Source organism: Amphiprion ocellaris, chromosome 2 (genome assembly GCF_022539595.1).
Source record: "Amphiprion ocellaris isolate individual 3 ecotype Okinawa chromosome 2, ASM2253959v1, whole genome shotgun sequence".
Classification (NCBI taxonomy): domain Eukaryota; kingdom Metazoa; phylum Chordata; class Actinopteri; family Pomacentridae; genus Amphiprion; species Amphiprion ocellaris.
In genome coordinates, this window is record NC_072767.1 from 15,120,624 (window position 1) to 15,136,296 (window position 15,673).

Genomic DNA, 15,673 nt, shown 5'->3' on the forward strand with positions numbered 1-15,673 from the left:
CACATTGAAACTGGTTTACAGACCCCAAACCCAATGATCACAGCTCAAGGCATCCATGCCAAATTCACTCAAACACTGATGCAGAGTCTCTTTTTCATAAAAGCTGATTCCATGGACCTCTGGCCCTGGTAACTCCCCCATCACACACTTGTCAGAAGCCATAAGCTCTGTGCTGGATGAAGTCCTCGTCACTGCCATTGCTGCTGGTGATCGAGAAGAAGAGGCTGCTCTGTTTCTGTCCTGAGGACGCATTCAACCTCAGACCGGAGGACGACGGAGTGACTTGTCTCCATCACAGCTCTCACTGAACAAGCTGCTCAGGCATTCATGCATGACAGAAAAATGTAGTTTGAAAGAAATTGTCTCTCACTGTACACTTGTGCTCTCTCTGGATATGCTCTGCAAAGTGTTCGCTACAAAGCTTTACCACAATCATTTCCAGACATTATTTTATTGATTATAAGCAAACAAAACCACTGCAGGGAGGATCGACAGCCAAGGTCTGCAAATGTGTTCTACAATGTGTACCACAAGGTCAGATTTCATTTGGTTACGTGTGTCAGAAATGTGGAGAGATGGAAGGGAAGAGCTGCAATGTGTTCTGAATTTAAAGAAACAGCACCAGCAATGAATGAAGCATGAAATGGGCCAACTGTATGCAATCCTGTATTTTTGTTTGTGATTTCCCGACAAGCAACTTCTGCTACCATACTGCTCATAATACAGTCATACAAATCCCCCACAATAAACCATCCTCGTCTCCCAGTTCCTCTACAATTAAACTGCATTGCCAATTATGTTTTGAGGGCATTGCATTTTCTGTTCACATTTCATATGTTGTCACATCTTTAGATTAATTCTGTCAATAGATTGTCATTGCCACTGAAAATTAAACGTTTGAGTATTTTTTTTTTCATCTGGCAACCCTTTTAAGGGATTTTCATCACTATTTTAAAAAATGTCTCATTAGACCATTTTCTGATCAGCCATCTCTATGATTAAGATTTAGTGGATTTTAGTGGTAAAAGCATTTCATTAGGTTAAGTAAACATCATTGTCACAGTTTTAAAAATGATAGGGAAGCAAATATTCTCCCCACCATGACCTCAGGTGATGACTGCAGCAATTTTCATTGCTAAAAGGGGTCAGTGGAAATGAAAATAAAGGTTGCTTTTGAAATCTGAACAAAAGATCTAGAGAAAGGTTGGAAGTTTTGTTTTTAAAAAATTGCAACATAGTCAAAAGCATGTGTAATACACAAAATAAAAGTCATTGTTCTGCAGTAGGTTTGTGTTATTCCTCTCTGTAAATAGAAGAGAAACTGTACTCAGAAAATAGCCACGTACATTTAAAACGTACATTTATGGCCCCAAACAGAATCAAGGAGCAAGTGTTGCGCATTATACCAGTCAACAGTCTGAGTTGACTACCTGATGTTCTTTATACAGTATCTAAACTTTCAGAAACATTTATTTGGCACATAAATATAAGTAAATAATGATGATTAATTACATTAATCACCTAAATTAGAAGTCTTGATGTCAAGCAAGTGTTTTCAATAATGTGGAATATATGAAGTATTAATCACTTATTACAGCTGGTCTGTGTTATTTATGTCATAGTGGAGTGTTTAAGTGTTTGTGTGCACTATGTGTGAGAGGATATAAATGCCTTGACTGTTTAAAGGCTGGCATCAAAGAAATAATTAAATCAGTCAAGCACTTTTGACAAACTACATTTATTTGCATGTGTTTGATACTTGCATTAAATCATGCGAGGATAGTTACTGAGAGTGGCTGGATATGGCACAGCCCCACCTGGAAGGAACTTCACCCGCCAACTTATTGTGTCCTTTAAATATTAGAACTTGTTGGGTAATTAGTTTAATTTGTTTGCTTGTGGGTGCAGTTTATGTGACTGGGAAGATGATCCAAACTGCACTCCAGGCATGACTGTTTCCCATCATAGCTGTGCATTCAAGCAGACATGCATCAAATCCAGACTTGTATACTCCTGTGTCTTTGTTTGGAGTAAGACTGGTGAGTCAGTGATTGTAAAGAGAATGAACTGAATTTATCTGGATGAGCTACAAACATATTGCATCATTACGTATACCTTCACAGTGCATGCAAACATATAAAAACTGAATTAATGTAATCACCACAACCTAGATTTAAAATACACACACACACACACACACACACACACACACACACACACACACACACACACACACACACACATATATAGAGAGAGAGAGCTGTTCTTTTGATTTGACAAAGATGCTCATTTCAAAAAAGCCACCATGTTTAGCCTGTATTAGGAGATTTATATTTCAGCTGTGCACCCACAATATTGTCTATAATATGGTTTAATGCTGTATTGTGTTGCATTGCAGTGCATCACGGTATTATGCTCTTTAACGCTTTCTCCTCTTCTGTTTTTATTCTCTCCATCACTTTTTCATTGGGGCTGCAGAGCCATTTATTCCAACCCATTTCATAATCTCTTTTAAATGTGCTCTCACATTTGAAGCTTTCAAAACACAATAGCAAAGTCGTAAACACGGGATGGAAAAAGCACAACAGGCCGAGCGAAATGACAGGTATTGTAACATCATGCCTCTGCAGTCTGTCCTCTCTATAAACATGTCTGCACATAATTGAAACACTAATCACCCCATAATTATGAGAGACGACTCCTTAGATCAAATGAAGTCAATGTAGTAGCCAGTGGGCTGACAGGAGAAAGGAGAGGAGAAAACACAGGAGATGAGGCGTGATATAAAAGTTATGGCCCATGAAGAGGAAGAAGGGAGGAGGTGACATTTTGACTAATATGCTTCTGTCTGTGGATAGGGCTCGACTACACACAAGAAATCACAGAGTAACAGCTTCTCACATTCACAGAGATGATTTCACAACACCACGAGCTTCTAAATTATTAAATGAAACACATTTTTGTTCATTTTACACTCATTTTCACCTTTGATGCACGTGTAGCAACTGCACATCTCGAGCTTAACCTCATGCTATCAGTGCGAACAAGAAGAGCAGTCTAAGAAACGCTGTTAATTGCTTCATTTCTGTCTTTTTTTTAAATTCAAACATAGCAAGGTGAATCAGCTGGACAAGTAAACAGGGAAGGAACCGACTACTTTCAGCATGAAATAAAAGCCACAAAGCCGTTTGTGAGATTTGTGACCCTCGCCAGGAGAGGAGAAAGATTGAGCGAATGAATAGGTGTTTTAAAAGTGCCATTATGCCTGACATAACAGGTGCATTTTTCTGCAATCACAGTGGAAGTAATACCGTTAAGTGCCCCTGTGCCTGTTTTTCACTTTCGCTTTTGAATTCACTGAATCCATTAATTTATCGCTCCCATTATTGCATTTGATCAGACCTTGAAAAGTGAAAACTTCCTTCATTCAGTGGATTTGCAGGTTGAAAATCACATTTTTACAATGTTTGACAGGACACCACTGCGGCAGAAAACTGTAAATCCCTACGCTTTTTAATCTGCCCTTTAATGCAGTCTAGACAAAAGATGAAACACTGTTACTGTTTAAAAAATAAATAAATTAACACGTTTCGACTTTTACCTTGAAAAATACTCCACTCATTTTAGATTTTTTTAATTATAATTGGAGCTGGCTGCAAGCTGCTCCGTGGCATTGACCAGCCAGCAGGGGGAGATAAAGCCGTGGTTCCTCTCCCCTCCTGTGCCCAACTCCTCCAGCTCTCCCCCTCATCCCCCGACTCCCTATCCCCTGTCCCCTGACGGGAAAGGCCAACTGAGCTCTGGAGAATATTTATGAGCAAGAGAGAGCAATTGGTTTGAGATCATTCGACACAGGAGGGTGAGAAGGAGGGGGGAAGAGAGAGGAGGGCAGATGGGAGAGAGAGACAAGAGAGAAAATGCGAGACAGACATGGAGATAAAGGCAGAGGCAGAGGTGAGATTTGAATGTTTTTATTTAACCTTCTATTAACTGGTGGATAATTAAAAGTGATTTTGTGCTGCTATTTCCCGTTGTGTGCCTGTGCTGTAAGCGTTACAGCATTTCTGCACTTAGGAGGAGGAAAATCTGCATGAGCACTGAGGAAATCTGTCCAAATCGAGAACATTTTGGCTGCTCGTCAGTCCCACATGAGGCCAGTTTGGGGTTTGAACTTGGATTACGATGCATAACGGTGACAATTCCAGAGGCAATAACAAGGCATTTACTGACCCATAAAGGGCTGCAAAGTGTCTGCATGAGGCAGAATGGTGTTGTTCATCAATACAAATGACTCAAAGATTACTTTGTCTGTTTTTTGGTTTTTTTTTCATGGCTTTCAAAATTCACAAGTCTGTATTGGACTAAAAATAATAATAATAATAATAACTGCACAGCCCATTGCAGTTTGAAGGCACTTCTGATGTCTTCAGTTCGCAGCATCCTCGACTGCTCAGCGATGGATGACAGAGCTACTGCTAGAAAAGCAAGATATTTAAAGCCTAAAAAGACTTGTTTTGCAAGCCTGGGAAGGCAAATGACAATGCAGGAGCATTATTTCACATTTTACCATCATGATATTTCACCTTTTCACTTGAGTTTCTAGTGGATTTTTGCTCTAATTAGCAAGCAAACGTATTTTTCAGAGGAAACTGAAAAGGCCAGTGTAGCCCAAGGGGAAAGGGTTGTTATAGGCTTGTCAAGTTTGCATTTCAAGATATTTGCTGATAGAGGTCAATAGAAGTCATACTGTAGGTTAAAAAAAATGCTCGAAAGGGCTTAGAGTTACAGTTCTGGAAAAGGAAGTCTGTATGAGTTTTACTAATGTAAAACTATTAATCATGTATATGCAAATATCTCTTGGATTTGCATGCCTTGGGTGAATGTGCAGAAGGAACTGGAGGATAGAAAACAAGAAGGGAGCAACAGAGGTATGAAGATATCCTGTGGAATGGAAAGAAGACACCAACAGAGAGGCAGCGAGGGAGGAAATGATGGATGTGGGGAAGCCAACAGCGCTACATTCTCTATCTTTGCCTGGTATTGTCACCCCTGTCAGCTGCTAAATGCCAGTGTCAGTCAACCCTCTGTTCCGCTGGCAACAGCTCTTCCACTGCTCGGCTGCGGACACTCCGACATCACTCTCATCACAGAGCATCAAAACACTTACCTGGCACATACAGACACAAATACAGGCACCGAAGCAAGCACACCCAGCCGCGATCACACGTAATGTACAGCATCCTCAAACGATTGCCGTGGCTGTCGGCTAGAAACTTTTAATATTAACACAAAACCAGCTTTTGATTTAGGCCACACTGAATCAAACAAAGCAATTCAAGGCTCTAGATTTTAGTTAATTAGAGCAATTTCCCTGCCTGTAGAGAACCTTGACCTTGGCTGCTGGTACAACATTTTTGCTTGTGTATATACAGTAAATCCTTCAGGTGCACGTTAACTTTGGTGCAATATGTGAAATGAAAAAAAAAATCCTCATCCCTTCTTTTGTTAAAAATAGGACTTTGAAAGAGGGTACAGTATGCCATGTATCCAAACAAAGACGACAGCTGCCTTAAATTTGATGCACGTATGGAAGTTTGCATCTTGAAATACTTTGTTTTGTCTTTAATTCTACTATCGCCTCCAAAAAAAATGAAGAAAAATGACATCATACATCATAGCAAGCTTTCAAACAATACCCTGCTGCTCCTAAGCACACACCCACTATACTTCACACCACACACTTCTGAAGCCATCCTGTCTACAGACTGTCACACATCAACTGGCTCAGTCAGATATCTGTTATGTCCCACTGCTTTGCCCAAACCCTCCTGCGGTATCTCCACTTTGAGTTTCCACCGATATGCACCATTCTGGGAGTTTGTATCACACTCAAACCATATGTCTCCGCTGCCCACAAAAAAGGGGGAGCAGGCAGTCGCACCCAAAGAGGCTTGCATCTATACAGAATACATGCAGAGCTTTCATTTGTATGCAAAACTCTAAGTAATCTTCTCAGTTTCATCCCACAGTTTGCCACCTACTAAATCTGCATCTTTTATAGTGTAAGGAAAAGTATCTTTCCCCCTCCAGGCATAGGGGAAAAAGGAATCTGGGACTATATAAAGGTACAGACTCTACATTTGGTTCACTTTGGGCTGGGATTCAAATTTCACAAACAACCGTCCTTTCAGGCACCTCAGCTCTGCAGACGGTGCATTCATCCATGACGGTGCTGTCCACCGTCTCTCACCTGTATATCTTGTACTTGGTGGTGAATCCTTGCTGGTAGCGCTCTGTGAAATCAACAAACTCCTGCGAGTTGTGAAAAGGACCCTTGTCCGACAGGAGCCAGCCCAGGGGCCCGGTGGAGCCGCTGAAGCCAGCCCCGGCAGAGTCCGCCGCACCGGCCCCTACTGGCAACCAGCTCTGGAGCAGGCTTAGTGTTAACCACTTCCATAGAAACATGAGGGCCACCAGTCTAATGGAGATGCACGGGCCACTCATGCTGCTTCCCCCGGCCCCGGTGACTCCTCATTCTCTCTGCACTCCTGATGAGTCCTGCTGGAGGGAGCGAGGAGAGCAAGAAGGAGAGGATGTGAGGCAAAGTGGACACAGAGAACATGAGATTGTAATGTTGGTTTGGGCGTGGGAGGAATAAAGGTACACTGAAGGGGTTTTATTTGTTATGTATTGCTGGGTAAGAAATCATGGGCCACAATTATCAGAGATGAATGGATTTACAGTCTCTGTAAATAATCTGATCTAATAAATTGTATTTAGGTGTTAATAAAGCTTTAATATTACATTTTCATAAAATAACAGAATTTATTTACAGTTTTAAAAATGATATAGATAACCCATACATATATAACCTTGTGCTCTTTACCTTATTCTGCAAGTATTGTGGTCCGTGACTGGTCGGAATTAGTCTCCGCAAAATCCCCTGATAGGACCGTGTACTTGTGTTCTGCTGAGCGCAAAGACGGGGCGGCATTGGAAAAGGACTTTTACCGGGAGAGGTTATTGCCACAAATGCAAACAGACGCACAATTCGGTGGCAGCGCAACTTCAGCAAAACAGAGGATGAGCATCCAACGTCCTCAGAGCGCGCTTCTCTTGCTCACAGAGGTGTATTTCCAGCGGAGAGCCTCTGACGACGCGCAGTTGGTACTGTAGGTCCACTCCAACGGAATGAGCCGCAGCGGACGCGATGCTTCAAGATGCTCAAACCTTCCAGGTAGACTGATTATTTAAACAAACTCGTATGACTTGGACCCGGTGGATGCGCAGGGACCACCCGCATGTAGGGAAGCGTGGCAGGCTGCTGCTCTCTAACTCATATCTGCTCCTGATTGGTGAGACGCGCTCGGGGCGCATGCAGGACGCACGGAGAGCTGCCGCCGCTGCTGACGGTGCCTGGACTCCCAGCGCACGGAATGTGTGAATGGCATTCGGGGCACTCTCTCCCCTCCCTGCTGTAGCACACCGCCGCAATTTAATTTATTCCAGCAGCGAGCGCACTCCCGGTTGGCTGGGACGTAACTAGATGAAGTGAGAGTAGGAGGTGTTCAGAAGGGGGCCAGGCTGGATGAGGGGATGGTCAGAGAGGATGTTGCTGTGTTGGAGTTAGATGCCTCATTTTAGAGCAGCGATCGATGTCACCTGCAGTTCACATTAACACAAATTAAAGATAAGATCGAAAGAAAGGACACGGCTGCAGGAAACCAGGATAAAATGTCAGTTTTAATAAGCTGGCTTCCCTTGTATTTACGTCCTATCTTCCGTGTGTAGTTCTGGTGATAAATGGCAAATCCAATTTCCAATAAAAATCGTGGGGAAAAAAAAAACAACAAAAAAACCCTCTTATCAGGGAAATTACGCTTGGATTTAAAGGGTATTTGGGAAGGCTGAGTTATGAAAAGACCCAGAGGAATAGTTATCACAATGGAATTTGAGTTAATAAAATTAATATTCCGCGGCTCTGTTGGATGTGGAGGGAATCTACTAAATATAGAGTGCAAAAATGGATATTATCTTAGTGTAAATGAATCCCGAAAAAGTTTGAGTCATTTGAATAATGACTTTAATGATGGTTGTGGTGGCGATGATGATCACCATCATGAGGAAGAGGAGGAGGAGGAGGAGGAGGAGGGGGAGGAGGAGAGGGTGTATGCAGCCCCCCTGCAGTTATTCTCGTTATCTCCTTTGCCCTCTTCCTCCCTCCCCCCTTTTCCTGCAGAATAATCATCACTTTCACCATCAGCAAACTTAATTAGATCTGCTCTATCCCCGCTCTATCCGCACGCCTGTGCGTCGGACACTGAGCGCGGATCAGAGAGGCAGCGAGCAGGCAAACGGAGGGAGGGATATGTGCTGCCTTTCAGCTTTTCTGTAGACGTTCAAAGGGAGGTTTTATACAGGGATTGGATTAGAGAAATGAGCACCATTGAGTCGCGAGATTCACTAGCTCCCAAACTCAAAGAGAAGCTGAAATCCCGTGGCACAGCGACTTGCAGGATCTGGAGTGAAAGAATGAGTTGATTTGTCACGGTTTCATCATCATGTCTTGGGATTGGGTGGCTTTTTCTTCTGACCCTGCCTTGAAGCCATAACGACTTGTGAAGGACAAGCACCTAATAGGAACAGACCATCTCTGGCCTGTGCTGTTGTTTCTGGAGCCACGCTTTATAGGCTGCATCGTGGTTGACCATTTGAAGTTAGTCTGCAAGCTCAGGTTTAACTTTCCTCTTTAAAGTTTTGAATAAAAACAATTTTTTTTTTTTTTTTAAGTGGAGAGATTGTTATGGCTCATTACGTCCATGGGTCTGCACTGCATTTTCGGCAGTTGTTGGAACACTGTTTTCAGGTTTCAGAGCCCCAAAAACTCATATGCGCAGAGCTGGAGCAAGTCCCCACAGCTGATATTAACAATTTCAAATAAATCTCTCATCAGTTTGAGTGTTTTCGGGTGGTAGAGTACATATATTTATGTGTGGGTGCTGTGGTGTGCGCACAGGCAAGAGTGCTCGTTTATTTCTTTTTAGGAGAGATGTTCAAGGCTGCGGAATTGATTGCCAATTGATGGAACATAAGGATGCCCGTGTGGACCAGATGTAAACCAAGCGAACAAAGGAAGGAAAAAAAAAAATCAAAGACACTGTCACAGCAAAGTGCTCATTAAAGCTCCAGAAAGGTGCACAGAATGTGTAGGTCACAGCAGCTGAGCAGTGACCTGTAACAAAGAGTCATCTTTACGCTCCTTGAGGCCACAGTCGCCTAAGACTGCAACAGCGGAACCTTGGCAACTGCATTCAGCCAGACCTCTTCTAGCAGAGGTTTTGAAATGTGTAAATTGTAAAGAAATACTTTCTCAAAGTTTCCAGTATTTACTGTATGGATCAGTGAGAAAATGCATTTTAATTTATTTTATTTACGCTATCCATGGTAGAGCTCTTTACCTTTATTGGCCATGAAATAATTTGTCCTTCAGCCAGCGGTAATGCAGATAAAATGCACACAAATGTAAGACAAATGTGACACAAAGCAAGATAGAATACCTTAAAAAAGCAATTTATTTGTATCAAACTGCAACCCACATAAATTCCATTGTGGTAAACACCAGTTTGCTCAAATACTACACTTAAAGCTGCCCCGATTCAAATCTTAGATGAACAATAGCTGAAAGGATTGTGAAAAAGGCCACTCATAATGACAAACCTACAAAAACAGATCATAAAACTCAGCTCTACAGAGCCTTTCATCTTACAGGTTATAGTTTTGGTGTTACTGAGATATTTTATGCAAGAGTTGGTGGAGTCCAGAACAGAGCTCAAAGATGAGTGAATTTATGTTTGCCAGAGAGCCAGAAACTGAACTCTAAATGACTATTAATCTTTGGCACTCGTTTGTGCATATTTCTAAAGTTTGCACTGTGCTTCAAGGTCGATGCACTGCTCCCAAGTGTTTATAAAAATCAAAAACAAATTGAAAAATTATTTAGAGGTTCTTGAGTATTGTGGTTTAAGAGAAACATATTTCACATTTTGTGCTACTATATTTATTTGACCGCTAATTGTATAATATTATTATATAAATAATAATAATAATGATACTTTATTTATAAAGTGGCCACATAACTCCACCGTTCCTTGGCAGAGAAATAATACATATGCTAATAGGTGAAATAAATAATATAGCTAGATTAGCACACATATCAAATAAAGGCAGTTCAGAAACTTCAGAATAAGACTGAATGATTATGATTGCTATTACTTTGCAAGTTATCTTAAAACAGACAAACAAAAAACATCATATAAAATGTGTATAGCCATATGCTTAACTAATTTGGAATTCAGGACTTTCCATTGCAACTGGCTACTTTAATGCTATAATTTGATCACAAATACATTTGAATGTTGATGTTAGGCATAGTGAGTATATTCTGCTGGCTCCAGCCTACCTAACCACCAAGAGTTTACTGGTAAACCAGCCCATTTTTATTATTTAGAAGTGTATAGCCTGTCCCAGCCTGAAATGGAGCAACTGGCACAAAAACACCCTGAGCACGCCATCGGTCCATCACAGCGTAAACACAGATAAAGAGACATCCACTTTCACACTCACACATGCTGGCAGTTCACATTCCTCCGTCCACCTCGCTTGAATTTTATATGACAGAACGGACGTTCAGTTATGAGCAGAGAGAGCAGAGAGGTGTGGACTCCAGTGAGCATTCCTCTTTGTCTCAAGCAACACAGTGAGCCACTGCTGTCCGGCAATCATTACACACGGTAAAATAATAACAACCTGCAAATAGCCTTGTGTCACCAAACAGCTGCTACACAGACCTCGGGCTGAGGTCTCGTCTCTGCATGAGTCTGTGTAACCTCAACGAGTAGCGGAGAGGACCGAGACAGATAGTCATTAGAGGAGGTAAACATTCACTTAAGCCTGAGCGTGCTCATTGATGCCACTCAAGGGTCTTTGTGAGGAGTGATCAGGGAACAGAGTAAAGCTGAGGTTTTAATTAGCCTGAAAACCTGACAGCCTTTGTCAGTGCTTTACCACAGCGCTGTTGGCTTTACCTGTGTTTTCATTGTGAGCGATGTATATGGGAAAAAATCGAGTGTTTGCTTGACACCTCCACATCAAACATGAAATACACACCTCACCGTACTGTTGCAGATGTGATCATGCTCAAAAAAATAAACCTTCAAAGTCATCTCTGCCTGTGAGATTTGATGGATAAGTCATTAAATCTTTTCTGTTTTGATAAGTAGCGCTAAATGGCGCAGGATGCCAGTTAAATGTCCCCGTGGCTCTATAAAATATAAATTGCTACCAGTCACTTGTGAAGAAAGAGAATCATCCTCAGTTAATGTTGTCCACAGAACATAACTCAGCGGGGTCAGAGGCACACACACAATTGGGTGAAAAGCCAATAGCCTGACAAAGCTTTAATCAGAATCTGGATTACTTATGGCTCATTTGGGTCACCAAACTCACCATTCATCAACTTAAGAAAACCTCCTCCCTCCTGTCTGGTCCTCTGGCTCCGTCATCAACATGGTTTTCTTTATACCGCAGCTGCACACAAGTAGGAGTGCAAGAGTATTTAGGTTTTTCTGTTTTTTAATGAATGCAATAAATAGCCTGTTTCTCATTAAGAGCCTCATTCAATGCGCAGTCTTGTATTGTTCTTTGACTGCATGACACACATTGCTGCATTGTGCACACAGACGGCAGTCAATAGGAGATAGTGGCAGTAGATAGTGGCCATGTCTTCAGAGCATTTTTTTTTTCTTCTATGGCATTTATGCACTTTTCTGAAATAGTTAAAACTTTTCCTGGATTAGCATCTTTAAGGCCAGCTCTGTGATGACATTTACATTTTCAGAACTTGACGTGACCTTTAATCAGTTGATCATTTTAAAATTAGTTTTGTTATTCAAAATGTGTGAAAATTCCAAGACTTCAACTGTGAAGAACAAGTTTGTGTGTTGCTGTGTGAAAATACACAAAAACTCACATACCTGCAGATTCCATCCTCACCTGCCAACAGCTCAGAGAGAAAGCAGCTGCTTAATGATACTCTGTGTAGAATTTATATGTACAGTATGTGTGAATGTGACTGCAGTTGCAATGAATAATGAATATGAGCTCGTTTTTACACATACACTACCAGTCAAAAGTTTGGACACACCTTGTCATTCAATATTTTTTCTTTATTTTTTACTACTTTCTACATTGTAAATACATACTGAAGACATCAAAATTATGACACACGATATATGAAAATATGTAGCAAACAACTGTGAAATAACTCTAAATATGTTTTATATTTTAGATTCCTCAAAGTAGCCACCCTTTGCTTTGATGACAGCTTTGCACACTCTTGACATTCTCTGGATGAGCTTCATGTCGTAGTCACCTGAAATGCTTTTCACTTCGCAGGTGGAACTTCTTGCTTTCTTAATGGGGTTGGGACCATCAGTTGTGTTGTGCAGAAATCAGGTTGGTAGACAGTTGACAGCCATATTTGACAACTGTTAAAATCCATAATATGGCAAGAATCAATCAGCTAAGTAAAGAGAAACAACAGTCCATCATCACCTTAAGAACTGAAGGTCAGTCAGTCCGGAAAATTGTAAAAACTTAAAATATATCCCTAAGTGTAGTTGCAAAAACCATCAAGCAGTACGATGAAACTGGCTCACATGAGGACCACCCCAGGAAAGGAAGACCAAGAGTCTCCTCTGCTGCTAAGGATGAGTTCATCCGAGTCACCAGCCTCAGCTATGGCAAGTTAACGGCACCTCAGATTAGGGCCTAGATAAATGCCACACAGAGTTCTAGTAGCAGACACATCTCTACATCAACTGTTCAGAGGAGACTGTGCCAATCAGGCCTTTTTGGTCAAATAGCTTCTAAGAAGCCAATACTAAGGGAAAGCAACAAGCAGAAGAGATTTGTTTGAGCCAGAAAACACAAGGAATGGGCATTAGACCAGTTGAAATCTGTGCTTTGGTCTGATGAGTCCAAATTTGAGATCTTTGGTCCAATAAGTGCTCAGCATCTCTGGGAACTCCTTCAAGACTGTTGGACAACCATTTCAGGTGACTAGATCATGAAGCTCATCAAGAGAATGCCAAGAGTGGACAAAGCAATAGTCAAAGCCAAAGGTGGCTATTTTGAAAAATCGAAAATATAAAAAAAATGCTCTCATTTATTTCACACTTTTTTGTTTACTACATAATTCTGTATGTTCATTCATAATTTTGATGCCATCAGTGAGAACCTGCAATGTAAATAGTCATGAAAACATAGAGAAACCATTAAATGAGAAAGTGTGTCCAAACTTTAGACTGGTAGTGTACATGCTAGCATCCTTGACTCCAGTCTACCACTGTGTTCAGAGGTTTATATCACTGGTTGTAGCCGCCTCACCCACCACTGTGAATTGGATGCTAAAGCTGGCATGTCTTCCTTGAATGTAAGGTGATATACACATTGGATGACTCTGGTTTATAAGGCTCTTTTTGGCTTGGGTGCTACTTATTTATGCACTCTTCTTCAGAGAACTAGGAGCCGTTATGCCCTCATTGGAAACCTTCCGCTCTATTTTAAGATACTGACAACGGAAATCCTTCGAACAGTGCCTGTGTTCTTAAATTGTTACTGTACAAAAAAACTCCTTAATTGTATGTATCTAATTGCTTGTATTTAATATTTTAATGTTTGTTGTGATTGTTATCTGTCTGTTTTTTGTTTACTTTGACATTTACTACTGCCGCTCTTGGCCAGGTCACCCTTGTGAAAGAGGTCTTGATCTCAATGGGTCTTTTATCTGGTTAAATAAAGGTCAAATAAAAATAAAATAAAAATAAAAGTCTTTGTCGAATTAATTTCATATGCGATTTTCTGTTCATGAGCCAAAAGAAGCACATTTTTAAGTGTTGGATTATTTGTTACAGTATTTACAGTATTCTTGAAGAATTGCAAACTCACCTATCAACACACATTTGATATTATTTAAGCTTTTTTTTCTTTTTTTTACTATACTGTAATATTAACGATGTTACTATATACCTCCCTCAGCATTTTGGTGCTAATATAAATTAGCTTCATCTGACTAGATTCAGAGTATATAAAATATGTAAGAATACTGTGCCTCTGTGCACTGCATAAATATACAGTGTGTACTGTGTTTGTAATATACTATATATCATGCATAAATGTTGCATTGAGTGTTTATGCATGTAGATTTTCAACGGAACCAGTTTCTTCACTCTGTCATGTTAAAGTTCCATGTTTTATTTTCCACTGTCACTGATGTGTTATCGTCTGTCACGCCATATGCATCCTTTACAATTTCCATTACACATTCATGGAAATAGAAAGTATCTGTTGCAAGACGACAACAGAAAGGCAGAGAAATAATAAAGTGTGTCAGTCTATCCACTGATGGAGAAGCTCAAACCTCTCCTTACAGCCTCCCCAGATGCTCAGCCTCTCCCTGTTGTTGCCTCTCATTGAACGATTCTGACATTCACATACTCAGTCATGAATGCAGTGACAGCCGGTGTGTTTATGTGTGCTCGCGCGTGTGTGCATATGATATGATAAGGAGACTGTGTGAAATCGTTCCCCACTGTCAAGCCTGGTAGACTTTTCACCTCATCAGGGAGTTGAGTTCATTTGCGAGAGCAAAATTGTTATTTGCCAATGCGGCCACTTCAGTTGAAAAACCATTAACTCCAGAGATTGAAATATATAGTGTGTTGCATAGTAAAGAGTAAACATTATTGCATTTTTAGTGAGTGGGAAAACACAGGCCTAACAAGCAGATGGCCAACTCCAGTATGTCTGCCTTTCAAGATGTGTGCTTTGCAGCAATTATACTATTTTCTTGCTTCATGGTCAGAGATATAAAGTGGAGATGCAGGTATGCACGCACTCAGTCGAATTGTTGGAGTTACATTGCATCATCCACTAACTGTGTACATAGAGAAGGTGTAAAGAACTGAGACAACAGAGATTTCTGAGTCAACCTTGAACATGTCATAGAAAAACTAAACAGAAATGTCTACAGAAAAACAACTACATCAGCAAACAGAACGGTCAGCAAACACATTCATATTGCATAAAGTCTCACAGAGTGGCTTTATGTAATGACTAATGCTGCTTTGCAGGAATGTGGAAAATTCCAAAATTCCTCCCTTACATAATCATTTTCCTGCCATGGACTGCAGCTTTAGTTAGCAAAAAGTCAGTTCAATTTGCTGACTCATAAGTCCCTGTTATGTAATCGGTTTGTTGTTAAAGGGCCACTGTGTAGCACTTAGTTGCCTCTAGCGGTGAGGCTGCAGATTGCAACCAACTGAATACCCTCTGCTCCGCACTCATTCTCCTGCTTTCATGGTAATCCCCTGTCCAGCACCTTCATCCACCCGGGCTCCGTTGACTTGTCTCGCCTATACCCTCTCTAGAGCTGAAATGGGATTGGAGCAGACCAGACTACAGCCTCCAATCAAGATGTGATTTGACCTTCAAAAGGCTCAGTCACCCGGCATTCAGTGGCAGTTCTTCTCATGAGCAGATAAGCTTGCCCCTGTGTGCCTCTGTTGTGAATATCTTGTAACAAGATCTAGATGAGCTGTTGTATGCGAGGGGT

General features: G+C 41.1%; 1 protein-coding gene across 2 annotated transcripts in view; it reads right to left on the minus strand.

Annotated features, from left to right (window-relative positions):
- brinp3a.1 (bone morphogenetic protein/retinoic acid inducible neural-specific 3a, tandem duplicate 1) overlaps nt 1-7,511 on the minus strand; it is a 64,337-nt gene extending 56,826 nt beyond the window's left edge. Inside the window, exons 1-2 of one of the 2 annotated variants that reach the window (XM_023282603.3) lie at nt 6,887-7,511; nt 6,251-6,558 (exon numbers count right to left, since the gene is read on the minus strand). In XM_023282603.3, the coding sequence (XP_023138371.1) occupies nt 6,251-6,504 (254 nt within the window). In that variant the 5' untranslated portion in view covers nt 6,505-6,558; nt 6,887-7,511. Of the gene's footprint in view, nt 1-6,250; nt 6,562-6,886 lie in introns of both variants that reach the window. The other variant, XM_023282602.3, reaches the window with a different exon arrangement.
- Nucleotides 7,512-15,673: the final 8,162 nt, after the last annotated feature.